General features: G+C 37.9%; 1 protein-coding gene and 1 long non-coding RNA gene across 3 annotated transcripts in view; one reads left to right on the top strand and one right to left on the bottom strand.

Annotated features, from left to right (window-relative positions):
- LOC149789992 (uncharacterized) overlaps window positions 1-13,282 on the top strand; it is a 28,754-nt gene extending 15,472 nt beyond the window's left edge. The window contains exons 2-3 of one of the 2 annotated variants that reach the window (XR_016423784.1): window positions 10,684-10,847; window positions 11,239-13,282. This is a non-coding gene — a long non-coding RNA (uncharacterized LOC149789992). The remainder of the gene's footprint in view (window positions 1-10,683; window positions 10,848-11,238) is intronic. The other variant, XR_016423783.1, reaches the window with a different exon arrangement.
- LOC149789991 (uncharacterized) overlaps window positions 1-15,858 on the bottom strand; it is a 38,614-nt gene extending 22,756 nt beyond the window's left edge. The window contains exon 1 of the mRNA XM_089972081.1: window positions 15,812-15,858. Coding sequence (XP_089828207.1) covers window positions 15,812-15,852 — 41 coding nt within the window. The 5' untranslated portion in view covers window positions 15,853-15,858. The remainder of the gene's footprint in view (window positions 1-15,811) is intronic.
- Between the last annotated feature and the right edge of the window lie 7,903 nt (window positions 15,859-23,761).

Here is a 23,761-nt window from a genome sequence, read left to right as displayed (position 1 = left end):
TATTGAGCAGTTGCATCGGTTACCTGCTTCCCAATCCCTCCCTGAAATTCTCTTCCAACGGGAACCACGGGAACCTTGTGTCCAGTGCCAGTGCCAGTCACCACTCCAATAACAACAACAACGACCCCATTTTAGGCGGAGACACGCCTCTGACGTCCAGTAACCCCTCGGACAGCCACAGAATTCTGGAATTATGAGTCACCAAAACCAATTTTACTTAACCTTACCCAGTGACAGTTCCATGGAGGTGTTTCCCAACAACACGTAGTGCTGTTACACGGCCAAATTACCTCAGGCCATCCAGTTAGATCACGAAGCCCATTGGGAAGTGGCTTTGGTAGAAATCATTCACCCAGCCCAAGTCCTCAATGTCCTTCCCAATCAAAATGTTTTTGATGTGGAAGTTCATGACGAACAATTCCAACAGTACTTGGATACCTATAGCAAATATGACAAGAAAACCCCTAACACAAAAAATCAAAAGTACACCACCTATCACTTGTTCATTCCTCCAGGCTATTATTTTAGTGGTCAACATTTGGTCAGCACCATAACCTCCAGGTTTAATGTCGTGTTTCTTAAAGCTTTGGAAAGTGTCAAAAAAAGTGTCACCATGGAGTACCACAAAGCAGCTCGTCGCTTCTTGATGAAATTTGACGGGAGTAAAATCCTGTCCATTTTATTTTGTCCTGAATTGTTTGACATGTTGGGCGGAGACATGGACATGAGAATGGCCATGATGAAGAAAAAGGAATTACCAATCATTTACGACAACGAGTCTTTTAGCAAGTTATTTCGTGCCCCGGTAGAACTGAACCAAGGACTGAATTTGATGTTCGTGTATTCCGATGTGGTGGAGTACAACGTGGTGGGACACACCTCCGTGCCGTTACTGCGTGTCATTCCTTTCAAAGTGGATTCTGCCACGAACGCTGACGAGGAAGGTGGAAACACTTACCACGTCCACCGCGAATTTGTACATCCTCACTATTTGCCTGTCAGCAAGTCGTATTTGGACACGGTCAATATTGCTATAAAAGGAGATCTGGGACAAAATATTCCATTCACCAAAGGAAAAGTCACGGTGAAACTCCATTTTCGAAAACGGTTTTCTCACGACTCTTAAGTCATGTATCCAGTGTACCGAGGGGTTGCTCGACAGCGAGGACACGGTTTAGGAGACATGTTAAAATCGGCCTTTCGTTCGGTGGCCCCGGTGTTGAAACCGATGGTGACACGCGGATTGCACGCCTTGAAAGATGTGGCACTGACGCAAGGCAAAGAATTTCTCCAAAATGTCATCATCGACAAACAAAACCCTAAAGAAGCCTTCATGAGGGCTGGCAAAAATGTCTTGCTGCAAACGGGCAAAGACCTTTTGAGCCGACGAGACACACCTATAAATGCCCTGCACGCTACCGAATCAGGCATTCAGCAAGGACAAGGTAGAAAGAGACGACGAAGAAAACGCCCTTTCACCAGACTTCAAGCTAAAAAGGCCAAGAAAAGAAGAACCGTTCGAGACTTAGACGTTTTCGATTATTGAGACACAGAAAAAATGATGCACCGAGAGTCTTGCGCTTGTTCCAAGTCGGAACTGGATATGTTTGCCATGCCCCCCACCATGATGACGATGCAAGAATCCCAGTGGGTGGAATTTCATCCCGTCTCCTCATTGACCGATTCCGCTCCCATCGAGTTTGAAATCAAAGGACAGCCCGAAGATTACATCGATCTGAATAGCAGTTACCTATACTTGAAAGTGAAAGTGATCGAACCACCCAACGCTAACATAGACAATGATGATGCAGTAGCTCCCGTCAATAATTTCATGCATTCCTTGTTCAGTGGAGTGGACTTGTATTTGAATAACAAACTGGTCAGCAGCAGCATGGATACTTACCCTTACCGAGCCTACCTGGAAAATCTCTTGACATACGGAAAAGAAGCCAAGAACACTCATCAGGATGCTTGCGTAGTATGGAAACCTGACCAAGTGAATAGGTTCAACAACATTACAGTTGCTGGGGATGCTCAAAATTTATCGGGATTTGTAGAACGAAGAAAGAAAATTCATCTAAGTCGTAGTTTAGAACTGATGGATCGTTTGCATTTGGACATGTGGCTACAAGAAAAGTATTTGCTGAACGGGGTGGATATCCGCCTGAGACTGAATCGCAGCAGTGCCACTTTCCATTTGATGGCTGCTCATGATGCCACTTACAAAACCATCATTCAAGAAGCCAGGCTCTACGTGCGTCGTGTGGAAGTGTTGCCTAAAGTGGGAAACGACATCAGTCAGACGTTGAGCAGAACGACCGCCAAGTATCCGATCCGACGAGTGGAAGTGAAAACGTTCACCATTCCTGCTGGATAGCGATCCATGATCGAAGATCATCTGTTCCAAGGACAGTTACCCAAGCGTTTAATCCTTGGCATCGTAAACAATGCAGCCTTCAACGGAGCCTACGCTGAAAATCCTTTCAACTTTCAACACTTTGGCGTGTCCAAGATTGAAGTCAGTCGCGATAGCAAGACCTTGTGTACCCGACCTTTCGAACCTAACTTTGGTGCCGCGAAGAATTACTTGAGATCGTACTTGTCCCTGTACGAAGCTACCGGACAGTTAGGAACCAACACCAGTCACGGTATTACGTACGAGGATTACGCAGGAGGCTACGCTTTGTGGGCTTTTGATTTCACTCCAGACCAAGGCAGCGACGAGGGACATTTCCACCCTATAAAATCTGGCCAGATTCGTGTGGAAATTCAGTTTGCAAACCGAGACCCTGATGTAACGGTGAACGTCATCCTGTATGCAGAATTCGATAATACCATAGAAATCAACAGCTTGAGAGAAGTCATTCTAGCCTATTAGAAGCCATGGAAGACTGTTATCCCTCTTTACCTAGTGGAGAAACTTTGGACATGAAATGTGAGGAGACCGTGGAAAAAGAAGAAGTGATCATGATGAAGTCGAGATGGCCAGAACAAGAAGCCCATTTAGTCTCCTGTTTTGCCAAACACTTGGTCGAAAAAATGACGGAATTGATCAAGAAAAATTGCTATGGATGTCAAAACGATCATCCCAGTCAAATTCAACACGATAAATGCCTGATGTTGAGTCAAGAAGAAAAATTGGACGAGTACCTGGACGAAGCTTAGAGTCTCATCTCGGACGAAGACGTGTGGCACCAGTGGTATAAAGACTTGCGTGAACATTCTTGTCCACCATTAACCACTCAAGAGATCCATCGTATCGAAGCTCTCCTGAATCAGAGTGAGGAGACGAAACGAAGAAACGGTTATTTGTCAGACATTTTCAAGCAAAAAGTCAGGATCGAATTGACGACTTATTATTACCTGTGAAGAAAAAAAAACACACAAATGGATACCTGGGAACTTTATTACCTTTTGAACCACAGTTCGTATACGGCTTCTTGGAATCCTGTCGTCTGTGCTAAAGATGAACTCCCTCATCGCAAACCTAAAGACCATCTAGCTTACGTGATCAACACGGACGACAGTCATCTCCCAGGAACCCACTGGGTAGCCGTCTACTTTCCTCAAGAAGGATGTGTGGAATATTTCGATTCGTATGGATTGCCTCCTTTGGAAGACGATATTATCGACTTTATGAGAAGAAATGCTCAAACCACCCGATTCAATAATGTGAAATTACAAGGCACAGATTCCTTGGTGTGTGGACAATATTGTGTGTATTTTCTGCATCATCGCAGCCTGGGCTATTCCTTAGAACATTTAGTGACTCATTTTGATCCTCGTTCTTCTTCTAGAAACGATGTGAAAGTAGATCGATGGTTTTGTAACCATTATGCTTATCTTTTGTCTCAAGCTAGGAAACGTAGTGTCCATCAATGGCCTAATGATTTCCAACAGTGGAAATCACAACGTTGTCAGCCCTGTTTAAAGTAGAGTGTGAATTGAGAAAAATGTTTGTCATTTTTTTTTTTTGAAGAAAAAAATGTTTGATGTTATCATGTTGGATTATTGTTAAAAATGTTAGAAATGTTGTTGTTTAGTGTTAAGTGATTTTTGAATAAAATATGTTGTGTTTTGAAAAAAATGCCTTTGTCTTTTGTTTAGCTATAAGAATGTTTGATTGATGCTCTTTAATTTCTTACTATCCCTCTCATGACACTCACTGAACGTTGCGGCTCGAAAACCGTGTGGGGGATGTTTTTCTTCACGTCCGCGCTTTGACTTTAAGAACCGGGGTTGTTTCCAGTCTAACCATCCATTGTCGACTCATCCTCCTACGAAGATGTGCTCCAAACTAGCTAAGCTCAACGAAGCCTACGTGAATTTGCATAGGGTCAGACACAGTCTGATACCGAAGCCAGAAGAAATAGAGAATGTGAGAATGTTAAAAGTCACTGAAGACCTGATAGAAGAGCTCTTCAGAGAAGAAGTGAACAGGGAGAAAGAAGAATGGACAGAGAAGTACAGACTTCAGAGACAGCAGCAACAGCAACAACAACAACAACAGCAGCAACCTGAAGCTGACAGAGGCTTTGTCGATTGTCGTATCGACACCAAAGAGTTCTTCTTCTGTTTCCGAAGAAGCAGACCTATCGCCAGAAAGTCTATCCTCAGAGGACATCGCATTCTTAGAAACTAAAAAAGATTGCCATAGCAAACAAAAAAACAGCCCTTTTCAGGGCTACCCAATACTCTAGAAAAGAAATAACCATCAATTTGCCAATGTGTGTAGGTAGAGTAGTGTGAATATAAACACTAACTCTTTTTTAAAAATGTGAGGGTATGTGTTTGTGTGTTTGTGTGTTTGTGTTTGTAAGTGCTAAAGTAAGTTGGTGAGGATAGTAGATTAAAATAATGTTTTTTTGGTGTTTGGGGTTAGATTGGATTGCTTTGCGTATGTAAATAGTCTATTGAAGTGATTTATAAAAAAAAAATTTAAAATAGTGATGGGTAGCATAAAAAAGTGAGTGAGTGTTTCTTTTAGGTCCGCTCGTTGTTGTTTTTGGTCATGATCTAGGTAAGATCAATTTTATGTTTTTTAGGGGGATGTTTTCCTTCACGGCCGCGCTTTCACTATAAATTGAAACTCGTTCGGCAGTCCAGCTACCCTTGTTGATTGATCAACACCAAAAATGAACACGAGATTGGCGAAACTGTTGGAACTTCATGTGCATCTGGAATATGCCAGGCGCATACTAAATGAACTGGCCGCGGAAGCCATTGTGGAAGAGGGAAGGATAAGAGAGGAGGAGAAAAGAAGAAACAAAGAAGAGGAGAGAAGATACAAAGAAGAGGCGGAGAGAAGATACAAAGAAGAGGAGGAGGAGAGAAGAAACAAAGAAGAGGAGGAGGAAAAGGAGAGAAGAAGAAATTTCAGAATCCCAGAAACCGAAAATTGGGATTCTGAAGCCACAAATCCTGCCTCTGCTCTCTCCCCCAAAAAAGTAAAAAGTAACTGGGGAACAAGATGTGTATGTGGCGCCAGGCCTGGAAGGTGCCACCATTAACCAGGTGTCCATGAAGTTCCAAAAAATCAGCCCTTTTCAGGGCTACACAATACTCAAGAAAAGAAATAACTATCAATTTGCCAATGTGTGTAGGTAGAGTAGTGTGAATATAAACACTAACTCTTTATTAATAGTGCGAGTGTTTGTGTTTGTGTTTGTAACTGCTCAAGTAAAGTTTGTGTGAACAGTAGTTTCTTTATTGTTTCTTAGCGTATGTGGAGAGTATAGTTTGGGTTTTATTATATGAAATGAGAAAAGTGGGGATGTTTTCCTTCACGTCCGCGCGTTGTTTGGTCATGATCTAGGTAAGACAATTTTATGTTCTAGGGGGATGTTTTCCTTCACGTACGCGCTTTAAGTATAAGAACCCACAGTATTCGTCGTTCAAACCATTTTACAGAGAAGATGGCTTCGAACCATCTAGATAAATTTCAAACATTGCAAGACGTCCTTGACAATTTGGGCATGATAGAACAAATGCTAGTACGACTCAGTGAAGACCACTATTCTTATAGTCCGCATAGAGTAAAAATGGAAATTAACAATTTAAGAAAAGCAAAGGATATGATAAGTGGTGTGATGAAGGAAATAAAGGAGGAGAAGGAGGATGAAGAGGAAAGGATAAGAATAGGAAAATGGAATGAAAAAATTGAAAAAGAAGAAGAAAATGAGAAGAGGAAGAAAGAAGAGGAGGAGGAAGAGAAGAAAGAAGAGGAGGAGAAAAAAAAGAAGAGAAAGAGTGTAGGTGAGAAAATAAGAAGTTGGTGGAGAAAAAGAAGAAATTAGAAGCAGAAGAAAAACGAAAGGCCCTTTCCAGGGCCACGCATATTTCACGAAAAGAGAATGACTTTTCAATTGCCTACCCCTTTTTTAAATTTAAATTTAAATTTAAATTTTAAAAAAAATTTAAAAAAAAAAAAAAAAAAAAACATATTAAAAAAAAAAAATCCCATGTTAAATTCCCCTTGTACGTAAAGTGACCCACGATTTATTCCCATGTTAATTCCCATTGAACGTAATCTGACCCAAGATTTTTCGCCATGTTAAATTTCCATTGTACGTAATCTGACCCAGGGGTCTCTGTAATGTACGTAAAGTGCCCCACTTCACTACTCATCTCACCTCTGTCTGCGTGGGTTCGAGTCTAGGATTCCGCCAATGTGGGTATGTGAGAAAGCTTGCCAGTAGCTTCTCGCTGGTCGGTGGTTCTTCCCGGGGTTTTCCCGGGTTCTTCCTCCACCATTAATACTGACCGCCATGCATAGCCTATATTGTGCTGAAAATGGCGTTAAACCCCACAACAACAAGATCCAGTCATGTATATTGATAAATTCCACACTGTGGTCATGTCTCTTTATAAAGCCATATACTAGTCATATATGTTGATAATTCCATGGATTCGTCATGTTAGTTGACAAGCAGTCTATTATTTGTTGAAACTCCTTGTTCTGATTTTATCCATTGAGGAACGATCCATTTTCTTATATTCATTGTTATACTTTCTACGCATGCGTATTATGTGGCTATAGCTCAGTTTATGTGGTGGAAATAAGTGTGTGATAATGATAAGTACCTCCTTCAGATAACTGTGTTAAGTGTGTGCACCATAAACAGTCTTACCCTGTTTTATTTTCTCAACTTGTATGCTGTAAGAAAGCATTGTAAAGTATTCTTAGGAATTTGACTCTATGCTACCAATAATACAACATATTTCTGTACCCGCATATTGTTTTCGTGTTGTCTAAATTTTCAGTTTGGGTATATTTGAGTATGTTGACAATTGTATCTCTTACTTTTTAGTTATATGAACTGAAAGAAGATTATATTTTGGGGAAAGCTTTGCAAGTTTGTTATTAGTTAGAGTCATTAGTTACAAAATTTACTTATCATAATAGTTTTAGCATTGCATAATAAAACTTCTCATAAATTATTGTTTTAATATACTCTTGAGCAGTAGAAAATATATGTAATATACATTTTCTACAGGCAAGGTTTCTTGACTTTGACAATAGGCGAAACACGGGGCTGTCAGGCTATCAAGCAGTGGTGAACTCGTTATCATTATCTATTCATAGCCCCAGGTACAACTCAAAACTTCTGTTTACAAACTTTTGGGAAACCTTATGTGTTTTCCTATGGAATCCCTATGTATTTTCCTACGAATATGCGTCATACATGCAAGGTGTAAACATCAACCTGAAATGTGCTTCACACCAGTTTATTCTATTTTGATGTGACATATGCAACTGAAATGATTGATACTTGACATGTATTGTACAAAATATTAGGGAACAAATATCTTGCTGGGTATAAAGAGTGGAGAGACCTGGGTAGAACTTGAATTTTTAAAACCTACGTGTCAAAACACTTCCATTATGGAATCACCTTTTGAGTTTCAAAGTCTTACCGAGACAGGAAAGAAACTTTAACAGTTACAAAAATATCAAAAGCCTTAAATTAACGCCTTCGAAATCATAGTTTATTCGTATTCTATGTTTTAATCGTTTGTCCTCTGTTGTTGCGGCACATGGATCAGTAATAGGATTAAAATCTATCCCATCCGTACATACTTGACCTTTGGTCTGACACCCATGATGTTCTATTTTTGTCCCCGTTCACGCATCTGACCCCTCCCGGGGACACTGGGCCAACCATAAACGCTTTGCACGCATAGGATATCTTTAGTAATTCAAGAACTATACAAAAATGATCTCACCCGTCTCTACAGAAAAATCTCCCTGATTTGCTAACCTTACTATTCTTTTCTCAGTCTGTTTGTCTCATCCCATTTGTCTCAGTCAAAAGAAGAAACCCTTGTTGTCGTCTGCTATGCTTGTGGTTATAAAATCAAACAACAACAATAGCAACAGCTATATAATAAAAGGAACTTTATTCACAATATAATTTATTTTTTCTCCAACTTTGACAATACAGACATACACACACGCACACAAGTCGACTAATTTGGTAGACCTCATAAACAAAAGGGTATCATATAACCCGAAATTGCAAAGACCAACAATGCTGATCACATGAATAAACTGTCTGAATCCTCGCTATTAAGCCATGACACACCATTAACGTTAATAAACACTTTATGGTTTAAAAATATGTTGCACTTCTTGTGGTACGGAGTCGGGAGTAAAGAACACAGAAACATCAAGCGAAGTGACATCTCTGCAGAGGAAGATTGTGAACTAAATTTTTTGATGTTCCGAGTTTAACGAGAGACCGACCAAGGCAAGGACATGGGAAGACTTAAGAAACACAAGCAATGAACAGCCAAGAATGTACGCTAACCCGATATTTCCAGATGGGTCTCCTGTCTCTACAAACGGTGTTAGAACCAACGTACCAGTGACTTTTGTCACCTGACCAAACATTGTACGTTGCCAATGTAACCCATCTGAAGCAAGGAACAACCATAAATGAATGTTGTGAATTCTTCAGACTTTGTCAAACAACCCCAATCTTCCCCAGTTTAATCCAACATAATAATTCAATCGCAAATTAAAAAATCTATACTTACCAGTAAATTCAGTCATGAGTCCACGCGATACTCATCAAGAAGGTTTTCATGTAGAGTAGTTTTAGAACCAAAAGTGGGAACAATAATTTCTGACTCACTTATTTACTTACACAGTGACAATACGACCTGTTCTGCAGAAAATTTAGTCCTACAATCACGTGTTTACTTTCACATGAATGGGTGTGATAACATCATTATTTCAATGCGTCGGACATTAAAGGCTTCCAAAACGAAATGGTTAATTTTACATATCAAACACAAAGGAAGCCGCGTTAGCACAGTTTATAGAACGTCGAGCTCGTTTTCATGAGTTGCGGGTTCGATACCTGCTGGCCTGGTCGGTTTCCTCATTTGGGAAAGGCACATAGCTTCCCTTTCGTCAGCATATCACCCATACCGTGTTAACAATTCCGTTAAAACTAACCAAAGAAACAAACAACGCAAACCCAGCACAACTGATATTCATTCATTTTACATTGCAAACAATAAAACAGTTATAGGTTAAGTGCACAGCATATACAGAACACTGATATTAATTGTGGTTTACTTTTGAACACATGTTCGGTTATATATGTCACAGCTATATCAGCTTACCCGGAACTACGGTACATAGACTGCGTACCTTTTGAGGTCAACTCCAAAAAAATGATTTCACTTAAAGATATGGTTTAATTTATACACGTTCTCATTGGTTTTTAATACTCCAAATAAGAAGCGTGATTCTATAAATAGATCAGTAGTGAGCGAGGGATTTCCCTCTACCTACAAAAACATTTTAATTATATCTTATGAATAATCCTGTCGTGGTACTTTCACTTTGAGCGCTGCCATAAATGTATGACCTTAATCTCTCACGATTTTGTAATTTAAGGCTGAAATTATTTTTTGTGGTAAAACAGACACGAAAATACACCAGATGATTTCAGTAGGTTGCCACGATCTACGAAACAGAGTCGATCATTCAAGCATGCTCGAGTGTCAGTTCGCGTTTGCCGTATTCAAGTAATATACTTGAATATGTGAGAGACGGTGTAAAACAGTTTGCTTTTTTAAGTTCTGTGTGTAAACTGATGAGCCACAAATTTCAACCTTTAAAATAAAGTTCAGGTTTTAATCCGAGAATGCTTGAAAATAAAACGGAATGTTTACATATACGAGTAAAGAAGCAAATACTAGGTCGGCATGCGAGTTGATTTGTTACGCACGGTGCCTAAACCACCGACTTTGTGGCATCAGTATGTGCATGGTCGAGATGGCATAGAGTTTGGTGCATATAAACAAATCCATATGTGCCGTAGACTACAAATTAAAAATTCTCTAACCTGTATGATAATGTTATACGTATACTTTTCGTTTTGTTGCTATAAACAAAGAGAGAAATCAAATTATTGCAGTGCGTTTTAATTTCGAAATAAATCAAATAATATTCTAAAGGAACGTTTTCTTTTAAACTTTATAATCCCTAACAAAAACTTCTATTTAAAAAGCTCTGGAAAACCGACATGTTTTCCCATACACAGCATATAAAACCCTGAACTTGAAATATACTTACATAGTTTTGCTTGAGTCTGTGTCACAGAACTGTATGTACGAAAATAGATATGCACTATATATGAATGAAACTATAATTGGATTTCTTTACAGTGTACATCATTACCTGGAGTGCATCGTTTTACCTCGAGATCTCTGGCCGTGGATGTGACCTCAAGCATAGTAGTTATAGTCCAAATTATCTCTCTACCGTCTCAATACGGATCAGCCTTATCAGGAAGCTGCCTACGTTTCGGCAGAAATCGTCAGCTGTAGAGGTATGTCATCAGAACAATTGTATATGTTTTATATCTGCTCTGTGTGATGGATTTGAATATACGTTGAATATTTCGAAATTTTTTCTACATTTTCTAATAAGTCAGACCTCTATCAAATAATATCATGTAATGGAAAAAGATAGTTTGTTTCAGGTTAGTCATGTAGCTGGACTGACGAGTTGAATTAAATTAAGTGTTGTACTCATTAACTGATGAGAAATGTTCGATTATTCTTTTTGGAGACCGAATCACTTACAAACGTGGTTATTGTAATAATAATCTCGAAAAGCTGTACTTGTGAAAGCAATGAATTTAAAACTAAATCAGTACATGTACGCATGCGCGATGTATACCATTGTATTAGAACTTAAACGTGTCATATTTATTACAGGGTTCAGTCATTGTATCTTCAGCTGTTTCTGTGAGTCGTCTAACTCTTTGAGTTACATAATCTGGATACTGCGGTCAGTGGTGAGGTTGTTTTGAGCGACGATACTGGTTCACTCAATGTGAGGTACCAAAGGTTCTTGGCCAAAGGGTCAGCATCATGCAAAAGTTCTTGTGGGAGCCTTCGGCAGGCTGGGAGGAACGGATCATATTAGATCATTTCTTGGCTATTTGTCTGGAGCTGCGGGTATGAAAGATTCGTATCCATCGCCCGGATGCCACGAGATAAATATCATTTTTTATCACATAGTCTGTACACTTTACATATAGTGTGTGTAGTTTGATATTTTAAGCCAGTAATATTCTAGCGCAGTATTACTTTTACTGATTGGCTACGATCGTAGGACAAAAATTTACAACTCCTTATGGAACTTTTCCTTTTTACAAATATAATGAACATTTTGATGGCCATATTTCGAATCGACTACCCCAAGAGAATTGGGAGAAAAAGTTCGCGTCTTTTGGAATATGGCGAATTTACCTCACACGGGCTTGTTCCGCCATAACAACAAATAAAACTAAGGGTACTGATCAATCCAAAGCAGGCGTGGGTGGGTGGGTTGGCGGTAATCCTGTAACATGGAATCCACATAATACAAGAATGGTTTAAATGTTAACTTCTAGAAGTAAATAAATTTACCTCTTTACATTAGAAAAATGTAGACATAAACCGGTTTCCTACTGACAGAATGTTAGGGCTATCAGACCACGTGATTTTTTCGCGATAAAATAGCTCAAACGATCTAAAGTTTCTTATGTGATGTAATTCCCACTGATTCCTGTTCCAAATTAACTAATACAGATATCCGGTCACAAATAAATTACAGTATATATTAAATTTTTCAAACAGTAATCGTCCTTTTAGATGAGTATCCAACAAGTTTCAGTAGTGAAACTGACAGACCTTGGGTGTAAACATTGTCACATTGATCGTATAACCGAAATGAATCAAAGTATGTGACATCGCACTAAACTTTCATATACATTATGTGTTGAAAAATTATGTTGTGTGGGTTCAGTGTTCAATTTATTCGGAAGGACGGTCCCTCTTTGTGTTATAAGTTGTAAAAAAAAAAAACAACAACATGCTTTTAAATGTTATTTGAAATAAAACCACACAAACAAAATCGACAAGCGTTTGGGACTACTTTTACTCGCAACAAAAATGAAAGGTGTATCGTATGAGTCAGAATGAATGAAATTATTTATTTTTCTTTCTCTCTATTTCCATTAAAATAAAACTTATGTGATAAACAGAATCTCAAATGAGTAATAATTGAATATTAATTTATGAAACTCTTTGAATAATATCCAGCGTTTGCTCGGCAAGGCTCGCAAAAGTTAGACGTTATTAAATTCAGTATTAAATCATTACCCATTTGAGATCCTCTATGTATTTTCATGGATTAAACGTATCCGGTTTTGAACCTAACTGTCAATGTCATTATGTGTGACAATCCAATACGGCATTCATACATGTTGATGAACAATATACATTGATTATACTTTTTGCAGATTTCCTTTGTTGATAATATTTGTTTGATAATTCCATGCAGTGTTCACAGCTATTGATAGATCCGTTTATCAGTCGTACTTTTCATAGATCCGTACATCAGTTATCTATGTTGATAAATTCAACAGTGTATTCATATACGTTTGTATGCAAGTCATATATGGATAGATATGCATTGATCATGTCCGTTGACAAACAATATCATTTGTGATTATTTGTTGACACTCCATATTTTGATTATATTGAGGAACAATAAATTTTTGAAACTTGGGCGCATACATAGGGTACGGCTAACGTCCATTTTATAAGAGTTGGAAATAACTGTGTGAACTAGGATGTCAGAGTTCGTTTAACATTAATCTGCATTTGTAAATAAGCACCTCCTTCACGTACTTGAGTTAAGTGTGTGCGCCAAAATCCAACCCGGTTTTATCCTGTTACAGCTTGAATGCCATAAGCAAACATTGTAAAATATTATGAGTAATTTGACTCCATGCTGCCAATAGTACAATATTTTTCTACACCCACAAATTGTTTTGGTGGGTTTCAAAATTTTCAGTTTTAATATTTTTGACAGGTGTTAACATTTCTATTATTTATTTTTTTACGGGTATGATCGCAAAAGAAAGTTATATTTTGGGATAAGATTTTCAAATTTTATATTTGGTAGGGACATTAGTTCCAAAATTTCCAGAACAGTATTAGTATAGTACAAAAAAAGTATTATTAATTAGGGCTGGATCGGGGGGGGGGGGGGGGCAAAGTTTCCGGAAACACCCCGGCTTAAAAAAAAAAACGTACACGCACACAAACGTACAGTCACCTGCTACATGAATATTTGACCATCGTTTTTTCCTTGCGCTTGTTTATTGGATATTATGCACACTCAATGTAAATAGACACATATAATGTTGCTTTGATGCCCTTTTGTGGAAAGTCAGGGCCCTTTTGAAATTTTGGAATAAACCCAATCACCCACCTCCAAGAAAACATTTGACCTGTCCGGCCCTGGTAACTATGTGCGATATGGGTAGGTTTAGTTTATGCTGATACAATACTTGACTCTTCGGGAATGCACTACCTGCATTTATTTTTAGTTGCATGTCCAAATCAAGAAGGGGCCTAGAGTGGTCAAGTGGTCTAAGGCGCTCGCCATTACAGATCACTGCCATCTCACCTCTGTCTGCTTGGGTTCGAATCCCAGGCTCGGTTAACGTGGGTACGTGAAAGAGTTTGCCTGTAGCTTCTCGTGGGTCGGTGGTTCTTCCCAGGATTTTCCAGTTTTCTTCTGTTACCAGTTATACTGGCTGCCATGTGTAGCCTATCTTGTGCTGAAAATGACGTTAAACCCTACAACAACAACAACAGCAGCAACAACAACCAAATCAAGAAATCTTGCGCAGTAGAAAATGTATATCAACTACGTGACAACAGAGTGAAGCACAGGGCGGTCAGACTGTCAAGCTGTGGTAAAACCCTTATCCTTATCTATTCATCGCACCATGTATAACTCAAAACTTCTATTTATAAACATCTGGGAAACCCTTTGTGTTTTCCTATGGAAATCCCTATGCATTTTCCTATGAGTGTGTCATACATGCAAGGTGTAAGCATCAACTTACGGTATGCTTCCAAGAACCTTACCTGTAGAATCACACAGGCGATTGTGATAATTTATAATTGACAAGTATTTATAAAGTATTTTGCATTATAAAATAGAGAATCAAATATAGATCAAATAATTTATTACGCTTTGAATTCTAGATTTTTAGACTAAAACTTAAACTGAATCGCACTAAAGTCATCTGAGTTCCTTATTAACTGTTTTGAACAAAGTTGTGAACCTGTGTCAAAACAACACTTAATTCAAACGGACAAATGAGAGAATACATAATAGAAAAGATATTGGCACAACCTACGACATCATGGTTAATCATATCCTTTTTCTTTTCACCTTTTGTCCTTTGCAGGGATCAGTGATAGGGTTCGAATCCATCACATCTGTAAATCCTTGACCTTTGATCTGACACCCATGAAGTTTTATTTTTTGTCCCCGTTCATCCATTTGACCCCTCCCAGGGACACTGGGCCAACCATAAACGCTTTGCATGCATATGATATATTTAGTAACTGAAGAACTATACAAAATGAACACGAGAAATTTCAACTTATTACTGCAACTCTGTACTTTATTGTGACGTAATCAACCAAATGTTACCACTATACCATAAACGGCTAAAGCAAATATTGTTTTCAAATACCGAAATGAAACAAATGCACAAGCATATTTATAATCATAAGTGGGAACAATAATTTCTGATACGTATGTTTCTTAGTATGTGATAATACGACCCTGTTATGCCGAAAGTTTAGTCCTACGTTCACGTGTTTACTTTCACTATAATGAGTGTCATGACATTAAAGAGTTACCAAAACTGAATGGTTAATTTGACATATCAAGCACAAAGGAAGCCGCAGTAGCTCAGTTTGTAGAGCGTCGATCTCTTTTTCATGAGTTGTGGGTTCGATACCCGACCAGGCCAGCCCAGATAGGCTTCCTCGGTGTATTCTTTGGAAAGGCACATAACTCCCGTTTCGTCGGCATGATATTGCCAACAATGTTTTACAAGTGCTGTTGAAACTAACAAAGCAAAGCAAACATAACAAACCAAACATAAAAGATGCACATTGTTGTATTGAAAGGGACGAAACCTTACAACTTTTAACAACTTGCTCGATGATAGTGTTCTTTGTGCTTTTGAAAAAAACATGAAAGACACATTATCTAATTATAAAATAAAGACAATGAATGGCATATAATCTCAAACAGTACAAACAATATATATATATATATATATATATATATATATATATATATATATATATATATATATATATATATATATATATATATATATATATATATATATATATATATATAACCCAATTTTGATTTAAATTGTATCTAAATCATAGTTGGTAAATGTTTGAAATCTCAGCTTACCCGGAACTACGGAACGTAGATTGCATAGCTTCTGAAGCCATCTCCAAAGGAATGATATCTCTAAAAGATATGACATATTTATATAAGTTCTCGTCGATTTTTAGTAGTCTAAAATAAGACACGTGATTTCTATAAATAGATCAATAATAAGAAAGGGATTTTCCTCAGCTATCAACATATTTTAATGATATTTTTGAATAATTATGTCGTTGTACTCTCACTTTAATACTAAGCACAATATGAGTCGAGTATATATTGCGTGTAAATGTGAAACGTGCTGATTACGAACACTGCATAAAATGAATCTCAGACAGTTATTGAACAAAATATTTTGCTCTCGGGCAGTAACTGAAACAGACACGTGAGTTTTATAACGAGTCTTCCATTTACAAAACTAGATTGAGGAATGTCGATCGGAAAATACCACCCTTTTCGAAAATAGTGTCGGAATCAGACTGAGAGCAGTTTGAGGTAATGTTGCTATGATGCCTGGCCATCCCAGCTCTTCAACCAAACCAGAGGCGTAGCTATGATATTTTGCGCCCGGGGACGAACTATAAAATTGGCGCCCCAGCCCCCTCCCTGTTTAATCACATTTTTGAATATTACCCTTGTTTACTTATTATAATGTAACGTTGTAAGCCTCATTTTGGCGCCCCTGTACCTTGGCGCCCGGGGACATATGTACCCCCCTGCCCCCCCCCCAGCTACGCCTCTGAACCAAACCCAGCCACATATCCCCACCCTTATTAAAGAACGGCTACCCAGAGGTACGAACCCCGATTTTGTAATTTAAGCTGAAATTGATTTTTTTTACGAAAACAGACAAGACAAACGAATGTATTTTGGTATGTACATTGAAAAATCAAGAGATGATTTCAGCTTTTTGCCACTATCTACGAAGCATAGTCAATCGTTCAAACATGCTAGTCCACCAGTTTAAGTTAGCCTTCAACACGTAATCTGATTTGAATATTTGAGATACGCTATAAAACATGTTGCTGCCTTAGGTTCTGTTTGTAAACGTGTGCGCTGAAAATTTCAACCTTTAACATAAAGTTTTGGTTTTAATCCGAGACAATAATATCCTAAAATTAAAAAATACTAAAACATGTCTCACAATATATATATATATATATATATATATATATATATATATATATATATATATATATATATATATATATATATATATATATATATATATATGTGTGTGTGTGTGTGTGTGTGTGTTGCTAATAAATCATGACAATCTTTCCTCTTGTTGATAAATAGCTTAAGTTATTGAAGTACATTTAAATTTAGGACAAAAATCTCTTGTTTCAAAGTAATTCTACTTCGAAACTGAGAAATTTGATTTAATGCTGCCAATGAAATACAATAATCTTCTCTTCCAGGGTACCGTATCGGCATATATTTTGAGTCGGGTGTCCAAATTTTCAGTTTCTGATATTTTGAGAGGTTTTGATTTTCTAAACATGTGGAAAGCCTGATGTGTGTGTGTGTGTGTGTGTGTGTGTGTGTTATATATATATATATATATATATATATATATATATATATATATATATATATATATATATATATATATATATATATATATATATATATTTCCAATAGTTCAACGTCAGCTTAGATGCCGCAAGAAAACAGAAGGATGTCGATAACTTTTGCATCTATTTTGGGAGAGTTTAATGTGAAGTAACAAATAGGGTTTGTTATCTTTAAATATCTTTAAGTAAGCCTTGTCGGTTTGATATTTTTGGGTCATTAATTCCAAAGTTTAAAACAGTTGTAGTATGGAGCAATAAAAAGTATTATTAATTACTTTGGTTTGCATGCCGTGAGAAGAAGAAAAATGGCCGAGTACTCTGAGCAATTTGATTCTATCCTGCCAATAATACAATTGTTGCGACTCTACGGTCATAAATTAAGTAGCAGAAAGACGGAAACCCAACAAGTTTGAAAAACTTAACAAATAATATAATTCTCTAAGCTACAAAATAGAAAGTTTACAAGGAAATTACAGTATTATGAATTAACTTCAAAATAATCATAAAAGCTACACACAAGTATAAAAAAATAATCGAGTGTTCCGAATAAATTAAAGATCCTCTAATGTACTGGTCTGCCAACAGTCCTGATGTATCAAAATGACATTGTGCAGAACTCCTTTGAATAGATTCACAATAATCCGAGAATTAATTTTTTTTTTTGTTAATTGAACAATTTTTAACTGCAGTATGTAATCCAAACAATTGTTTCCTCTCAAATTATATCTAAACACAACATTAAACGCATCTGAAGACTGGTGTTTAAACAATAATAGAGGAAATCATAGTGAAATAATTTTCCAGCCCTGCCCACTTATATTCACCCATATTGTAGTAAAACTCATCTTTTTTCCTACTCGCTACGTGACATATCACAATACCGCATGTCGTAAAAGAACAAACCTGACCGACATATCTTATTATAAGAATCCACCTGACCTCACTAACCAATAAAAAATTCCTCCCAACTTGTCAACAGGTTCAATAAATAGGTTGAACGTAACTTGCAAACACCTATTTATAGTTCAATATCTTTAAAAATAGAATATATACCCATGCACAAACTTTTAGCTATATAATAACTGAGCACTGCAATTTGCAGTCATGAACAAAATTGCTCAGGATAAATACAGTCATGTTCCAAAGGTTATAAAAAAAAATAAAGATATACATAACACAATCCTTTTCTCTTCGGATAGATGCTGCATACATATGTTTTGGGTGGGGTGTCCAAATTTGCAGGTATTTTGTTGTTGTTGTTGTTGTTGTTTTTGTTTTTTTATTAATTTTTTTAGGCGTGTTGAATATAAGCATATATTGTTAAGGTATGAGATCTGAAATGCAAACATAAATTGTGTATTCTAGATTAGCCTTTTACGTTTGGTCATTGGTTGAAAAATATGCCTATCATTACAGTTTTAGTGTCGATCAGGAAGCTTACTATGCTGTGGAAAATGCATATCACCTGTTTTACAATAGAGTAATATACCAGGATTTTAAGATTTCAAGCTGCTGTAACCCTGTTATATTTATATATTCAAAGGACCAGCCATAACTCATAACTTTATTTCTAAACGTTTTGAAATCCATAAGTGTTTCCCCATGAATAAAAGTCTTATGTACAAGGTGTAAACTTGGCCTTGACATACATTCAATAACTTTACCTTAGCCTATATATGCCGTAAGAAAAAGACGTTGTAAAATGCATGAGAATTTCGATTCGATGCTGCCGATATAGTATTTTCTACTTTTCAATTAGGGTATACCCTACCTGCATATATTTTGGGTTAGGTGTCCAAATTTTGAGTTTTGGTAATTTAGGGGTCTTGAAATTAATCATATATTATTTCAGGGGTCAGATTTGAGATACAAACATAAACAGTCTATTTTGGGGTAAGTTTGGTGATTGATTTTAAAATCTACATACGATAGCAGTTTTAGGTTAGATCAAGAAAAACCTATTAGGCAGTGTAAAATGTATATCGCCTACTTGATTATATACGCCAGATGCCGGGTTTTAAAGCTACCAAGATGTGGTAAATGTGTTATCTTTATATATTCATGCGGCAAGGCATAGCTAACAACTTCTGTTTAGTAACTTTTGCTTATCAGTTATCCAAGGAATTAGCCAAAATTATCTTCGTTAAAATCTGACAACATGCTGTATGGTAAAATCATTAGTTGGTTTTTATTTGTAGCTTTTCTGCAATCTTAGTCTGATGAAAATTCAACAAAATAAACTGTCCATTGAAACCTTAAAAAATTGTGTTATTTTCAATCGTCTGAAGCCCTATTTACCGTGCCAAAAGCCATCTCCTCATTAACCTTGTAGCTCAAATCTGACATATTACAATATTCTAACCTCTGTCTAGGATTCGGCCAATGAGGGTATGTGAGAAAGCTTGCCAGTAGCTTCTCGTGGGTCGGTGGTTTTTCCCGGGGTTTTCTCGGGTTCTTCCTCCACCATTAATACTGGCCGCCATGCATAGCCTATCGTGTGCTGAAAAATGGCGTTAAACCCCACAACAACAACAACAACAACAACATTATTCTAACCACCTCTGCTTATATGTTATGGAAATAAAACATAGAAAAAGGGAGCTAACTCAACAAAGTCGGAGCACATTTGTATCACTTCTCGCCCATTCTATTAATGATCTGCTTAAACTCTGGAGACGGTTTAATTTCATTACCTGTTTATTCAACTTCTCAATATCTACAGTACATACTTTCTATATGTTCATAATTTAATGATGACTAATTTTAAGTTCATGTCGTTTTCATTCAGAGATTTCATCAGGTAATTAAGTCGCAAAGATCTGCATGCAAACCACCAATTGGATACTTGCTGACATCAGCAATTTCATGTCATTTTAAGCAAGAAAAAGGTCAAATTGGGCAGATGTATAATTTTGCTTGGGCCCAAAACATGAGCATGATACGTAAAAAGGCGTTAACATTTAAGAAGACAATGAATACAACTTACAGCGCTTCATCTACAGCGTTTCAAGCACCATCTAACGTGTCCATCTCCAAAAGCCAGCATGTTCCCCATATTTGCCACATTAAAATATGCACATTCCCATTCATTTTCGAATATTCCATGAACTCCATTGGGTTAGAATGTTACATATATAAAGTTACAAACAAATTTGATGCTTTTAAAATTAGTACTAATATTATCACCCGCCATCTATATTCAGGTTTCTTTTTTCTTCAAGTTCTCTTTGTCATTTTCTTGTAGACCTAAAGGTCATAGAAGACATACCTGCCAAAGTAGTACTTCTAGCTGCCAGAACATCGCCGATTTCTTCAGGAGTCAGTCATAAAAGTTGTTCTGAGGCTTTTACAATCAGGGATGTATACGTATCAATATTTTCTTTGTCTAAGACAGTACGGTATTATGAATGTTCCTTTTAAAGTTGTGTTCATGAAAGCAGTGAGTGATTGCTACTCAGTGTATGTCTGCTGTGCTTCTTCTATATTGTATACAGTCTTCAGCACGCACATTTTGCACAATTACTTTGAAATAACTAGATTTTATTCCCCCAAAATTACTCCAAATGCAAATGTGCGTTACTACACGCAGTAAAAGAAACAAAATCGTAACGACGCTACACGCTAAGTCCATACACGAATATACACACAACATATGGTCATCTATAGAGCGATCTGTGCCATTCCAGCGCTCCTGCTCATGAAATAAGCGCCTATATTCTCGGTTCCTTTCACGTGTCTGATCTTCATCTGGTACTGCTGTAAGAACATCGACCATCACATCAAGCGTCCATTCAACAATTTCTCCTGCGCGAGATAGGCGAGGGATTGGTGGTCGGTCTCCAATATGAACTTCCGCTAGTATAAGTACCACTCGAACCGTGATAGCACGAACAAAATTCCTATGCATTCACTCTTCGATACGGAGTAGTTCTTCTCGGCAGCAAACAGTTTCAGACTGCCGTACGTGACACGACAACCTCCGGATAGCAGCGTAATCTACGACCGCTGAAATATACCGATTTCTTGGTGCCGACGTGGGTTTATCGGTCCGATCAAATCCTTCGCGACGCGTCAAAATGGTTCATCGATAAGGGGTGTTCTCCCCCTTCCCGTCTCCCTGACGTTTACGTATAGCCATCTCGCTCTAAAACACATGGCGCCACTCAGTGGGTCGGGGTCGGTCCGTACCCCCAGAACCACCTCTCATCGAGTGTGCCTTATTGTATCTCTCCGCCATGCTAGAGATCTCTCCGAGAGTCCGGTGCTCTCTCTCCGCTAGGAATACTGTCAACTCGCGACGGTAAGTACTCAGGACATGCTCCTTGAGTATAATCTCGCGTAGTCCGTCATACGATCGTTCGACTTCTGCCATCTTTATCCACTTCTCAAATAACCCTTGTGAAAATGAGAGTGGGATTCCGTTGCCTTTTTTGTCGAATCCCGAAAAAGTTTACGGTACGTTTCGGCGGTCAGCCGATAATGGCAAAGAATGGCCTTCTTGAGCGCGTTGTAGTCGTCAGCTTCGTCTGTGGATAAATTATGGTAATCTTCGCGAGTTGCGCCTTGCAAAAGGGCTGAAAGGTTAATCTCTTAATATTGCTCGGGAATTTAATGAACGCACGCGAGTTTCTCCAGTTGCACGAGGGAATCGTCAATGGACTTTTCTTTGTCATTGAACCGCAGAATACTTATCTGTACCATTCGGTGGTCGATAATCGGTCGTACTCTCCCTCCAGAACTCGTACTGGAGTTGTCTCTATCGGTGGTCTTAGCTTCTACCCTTAATTTCTCCATTTCAAGAGTATGGACGAGCTATCTTTCTTTTGCAGTCGCTGCTATCCTGGCCAGCTCCGTCTGTGCCTCTCTGTCCGCTGATATTCTGGCCAGCTCCAGCACTTATGTTTCTCTGTCCACTGCTATCTTGGCTAGCTCCGTCTCTCTATCCACTGCTATCTTGGCCAACTCCGTCTCTCTGTCCGCTGCCATATTGGCCAGCTCCAGTTCTCTTTCGGCTGCTTTTCCGGTCTTCCATTCTTTGATTCTCTCCTCTATGGACGCTGCTAGGCGATCTCCCTCGTACCCAAGATCTTCCGAGCCCATGGTGTGATACTCTTTAACCATGTTTATTTTTGTAGCCATTTTATGATGATACTAACAGTAAGTGATGCCTTGTCTTGACTTACTAAACAATTGACAGATGTTACACGTTCCTAATCCATTACTTACTTGTCGACAATAACTAACTTCGCTCAGGTAAGATATTTTGCCAGATATATGCTTCACGATTACTGCAAGTAACTGAAATCTACCAATCATGCAAATATCAAAATATAGCATAAACAAGTTGAAAAATCATAAAATTCAAATACACAGGATGGAAAATATCTCACAACTTTTCACTAATACTTCCTAATAAATGATACTTTAAGTCGGAAAAGATAATATTTATGTCTAATTCATATCCCGGACGAAGCGACCACTGTAGTGTGACGGGTTGTTATGCCGCCACTGTGATAGGTCTGGGATGGGATGTTTCCAATATTTTACTTAAATTATTATAGAAGTCTCACCCAGGTTCGATTTTGGTTGGAAGTTAAATTAGTGAAGGATAGATGTAAATCTTCGGGCCCCAAGTGAGCAATGCCAACTGTTAAATGATTGAATATACAAAAACTGAAATTCAACAAATAACAATTTAATGACAATTCAATAATTAAATGATTAAAATTTCCCACGTGCTCTCCTTCCGCTTGACCCTGTAATAGCATTTTGCATCATTTGATTTGTATGGTGAGATAGCTTTCCACCTGTCCTTGTATTCTACTCATCTGTGTATTCTTCTCTCCTATTCCTCCTGTTCCTTCTCCTCTTCCTCCGGACTTTCTCCAAATTCCTTCTCTGCACCAAATCTTCGATACTCCTCCTCCTTCTCCACTTTCTCCTCCTCGACTCCTTTCCCTCCTCCTCCTCGACTCTTCACCAACTAGACTTGTCGACTCCGACTGCTCTGCTAGTCTCATTTCCATCTCCCTCTTAGAGACTCGGGACTTAACTGAACCGGAATTTCTGTCCCCCAAAATGCTTCCTGTCAAAACACAAGGACGCTACAATATTTTCCTTTACCCTCTCATCTCACACTACACCCAACCTATCATCAGACAACGATTATTAAATTTCCGTGGTCACGCATTCATTCACATCGAAATACTCATACGTTCTTGTATGGTACAAAAAAAAAACATCGGTATCAATTACTTCTCATACATACATCAATAAATTGCGTCACATCAGTGCATATTCCTAATCCCATTAGTGTAAACAACATCACACCAATCAGACGCATTTCTTTACATTACAACTCATACAAAGTACACAAATATTCAAATATCCATGCATC

Source organism: Sinohyriopsis cumingii, chromosome 10, assembly GCF_028554795.1.
Source record: "Sinohyriopsis cumingii isolate HCF-2022 chromosome 10, ASM2855479v2, whole genome shotgun sequence".
NCBI classification, from domain to species: domain Eukaryota; kingdom Metazoa; phylum Mollusca; class Bivalvia; order Unionida; family Unionidae; genus Sinohyriopsis; species Sinohyriopsis cumingii.
Note: the sequence above shows the minus strand (reverse complement) of the source record. Positions and strands in the feature narration are given on the sequence as shown.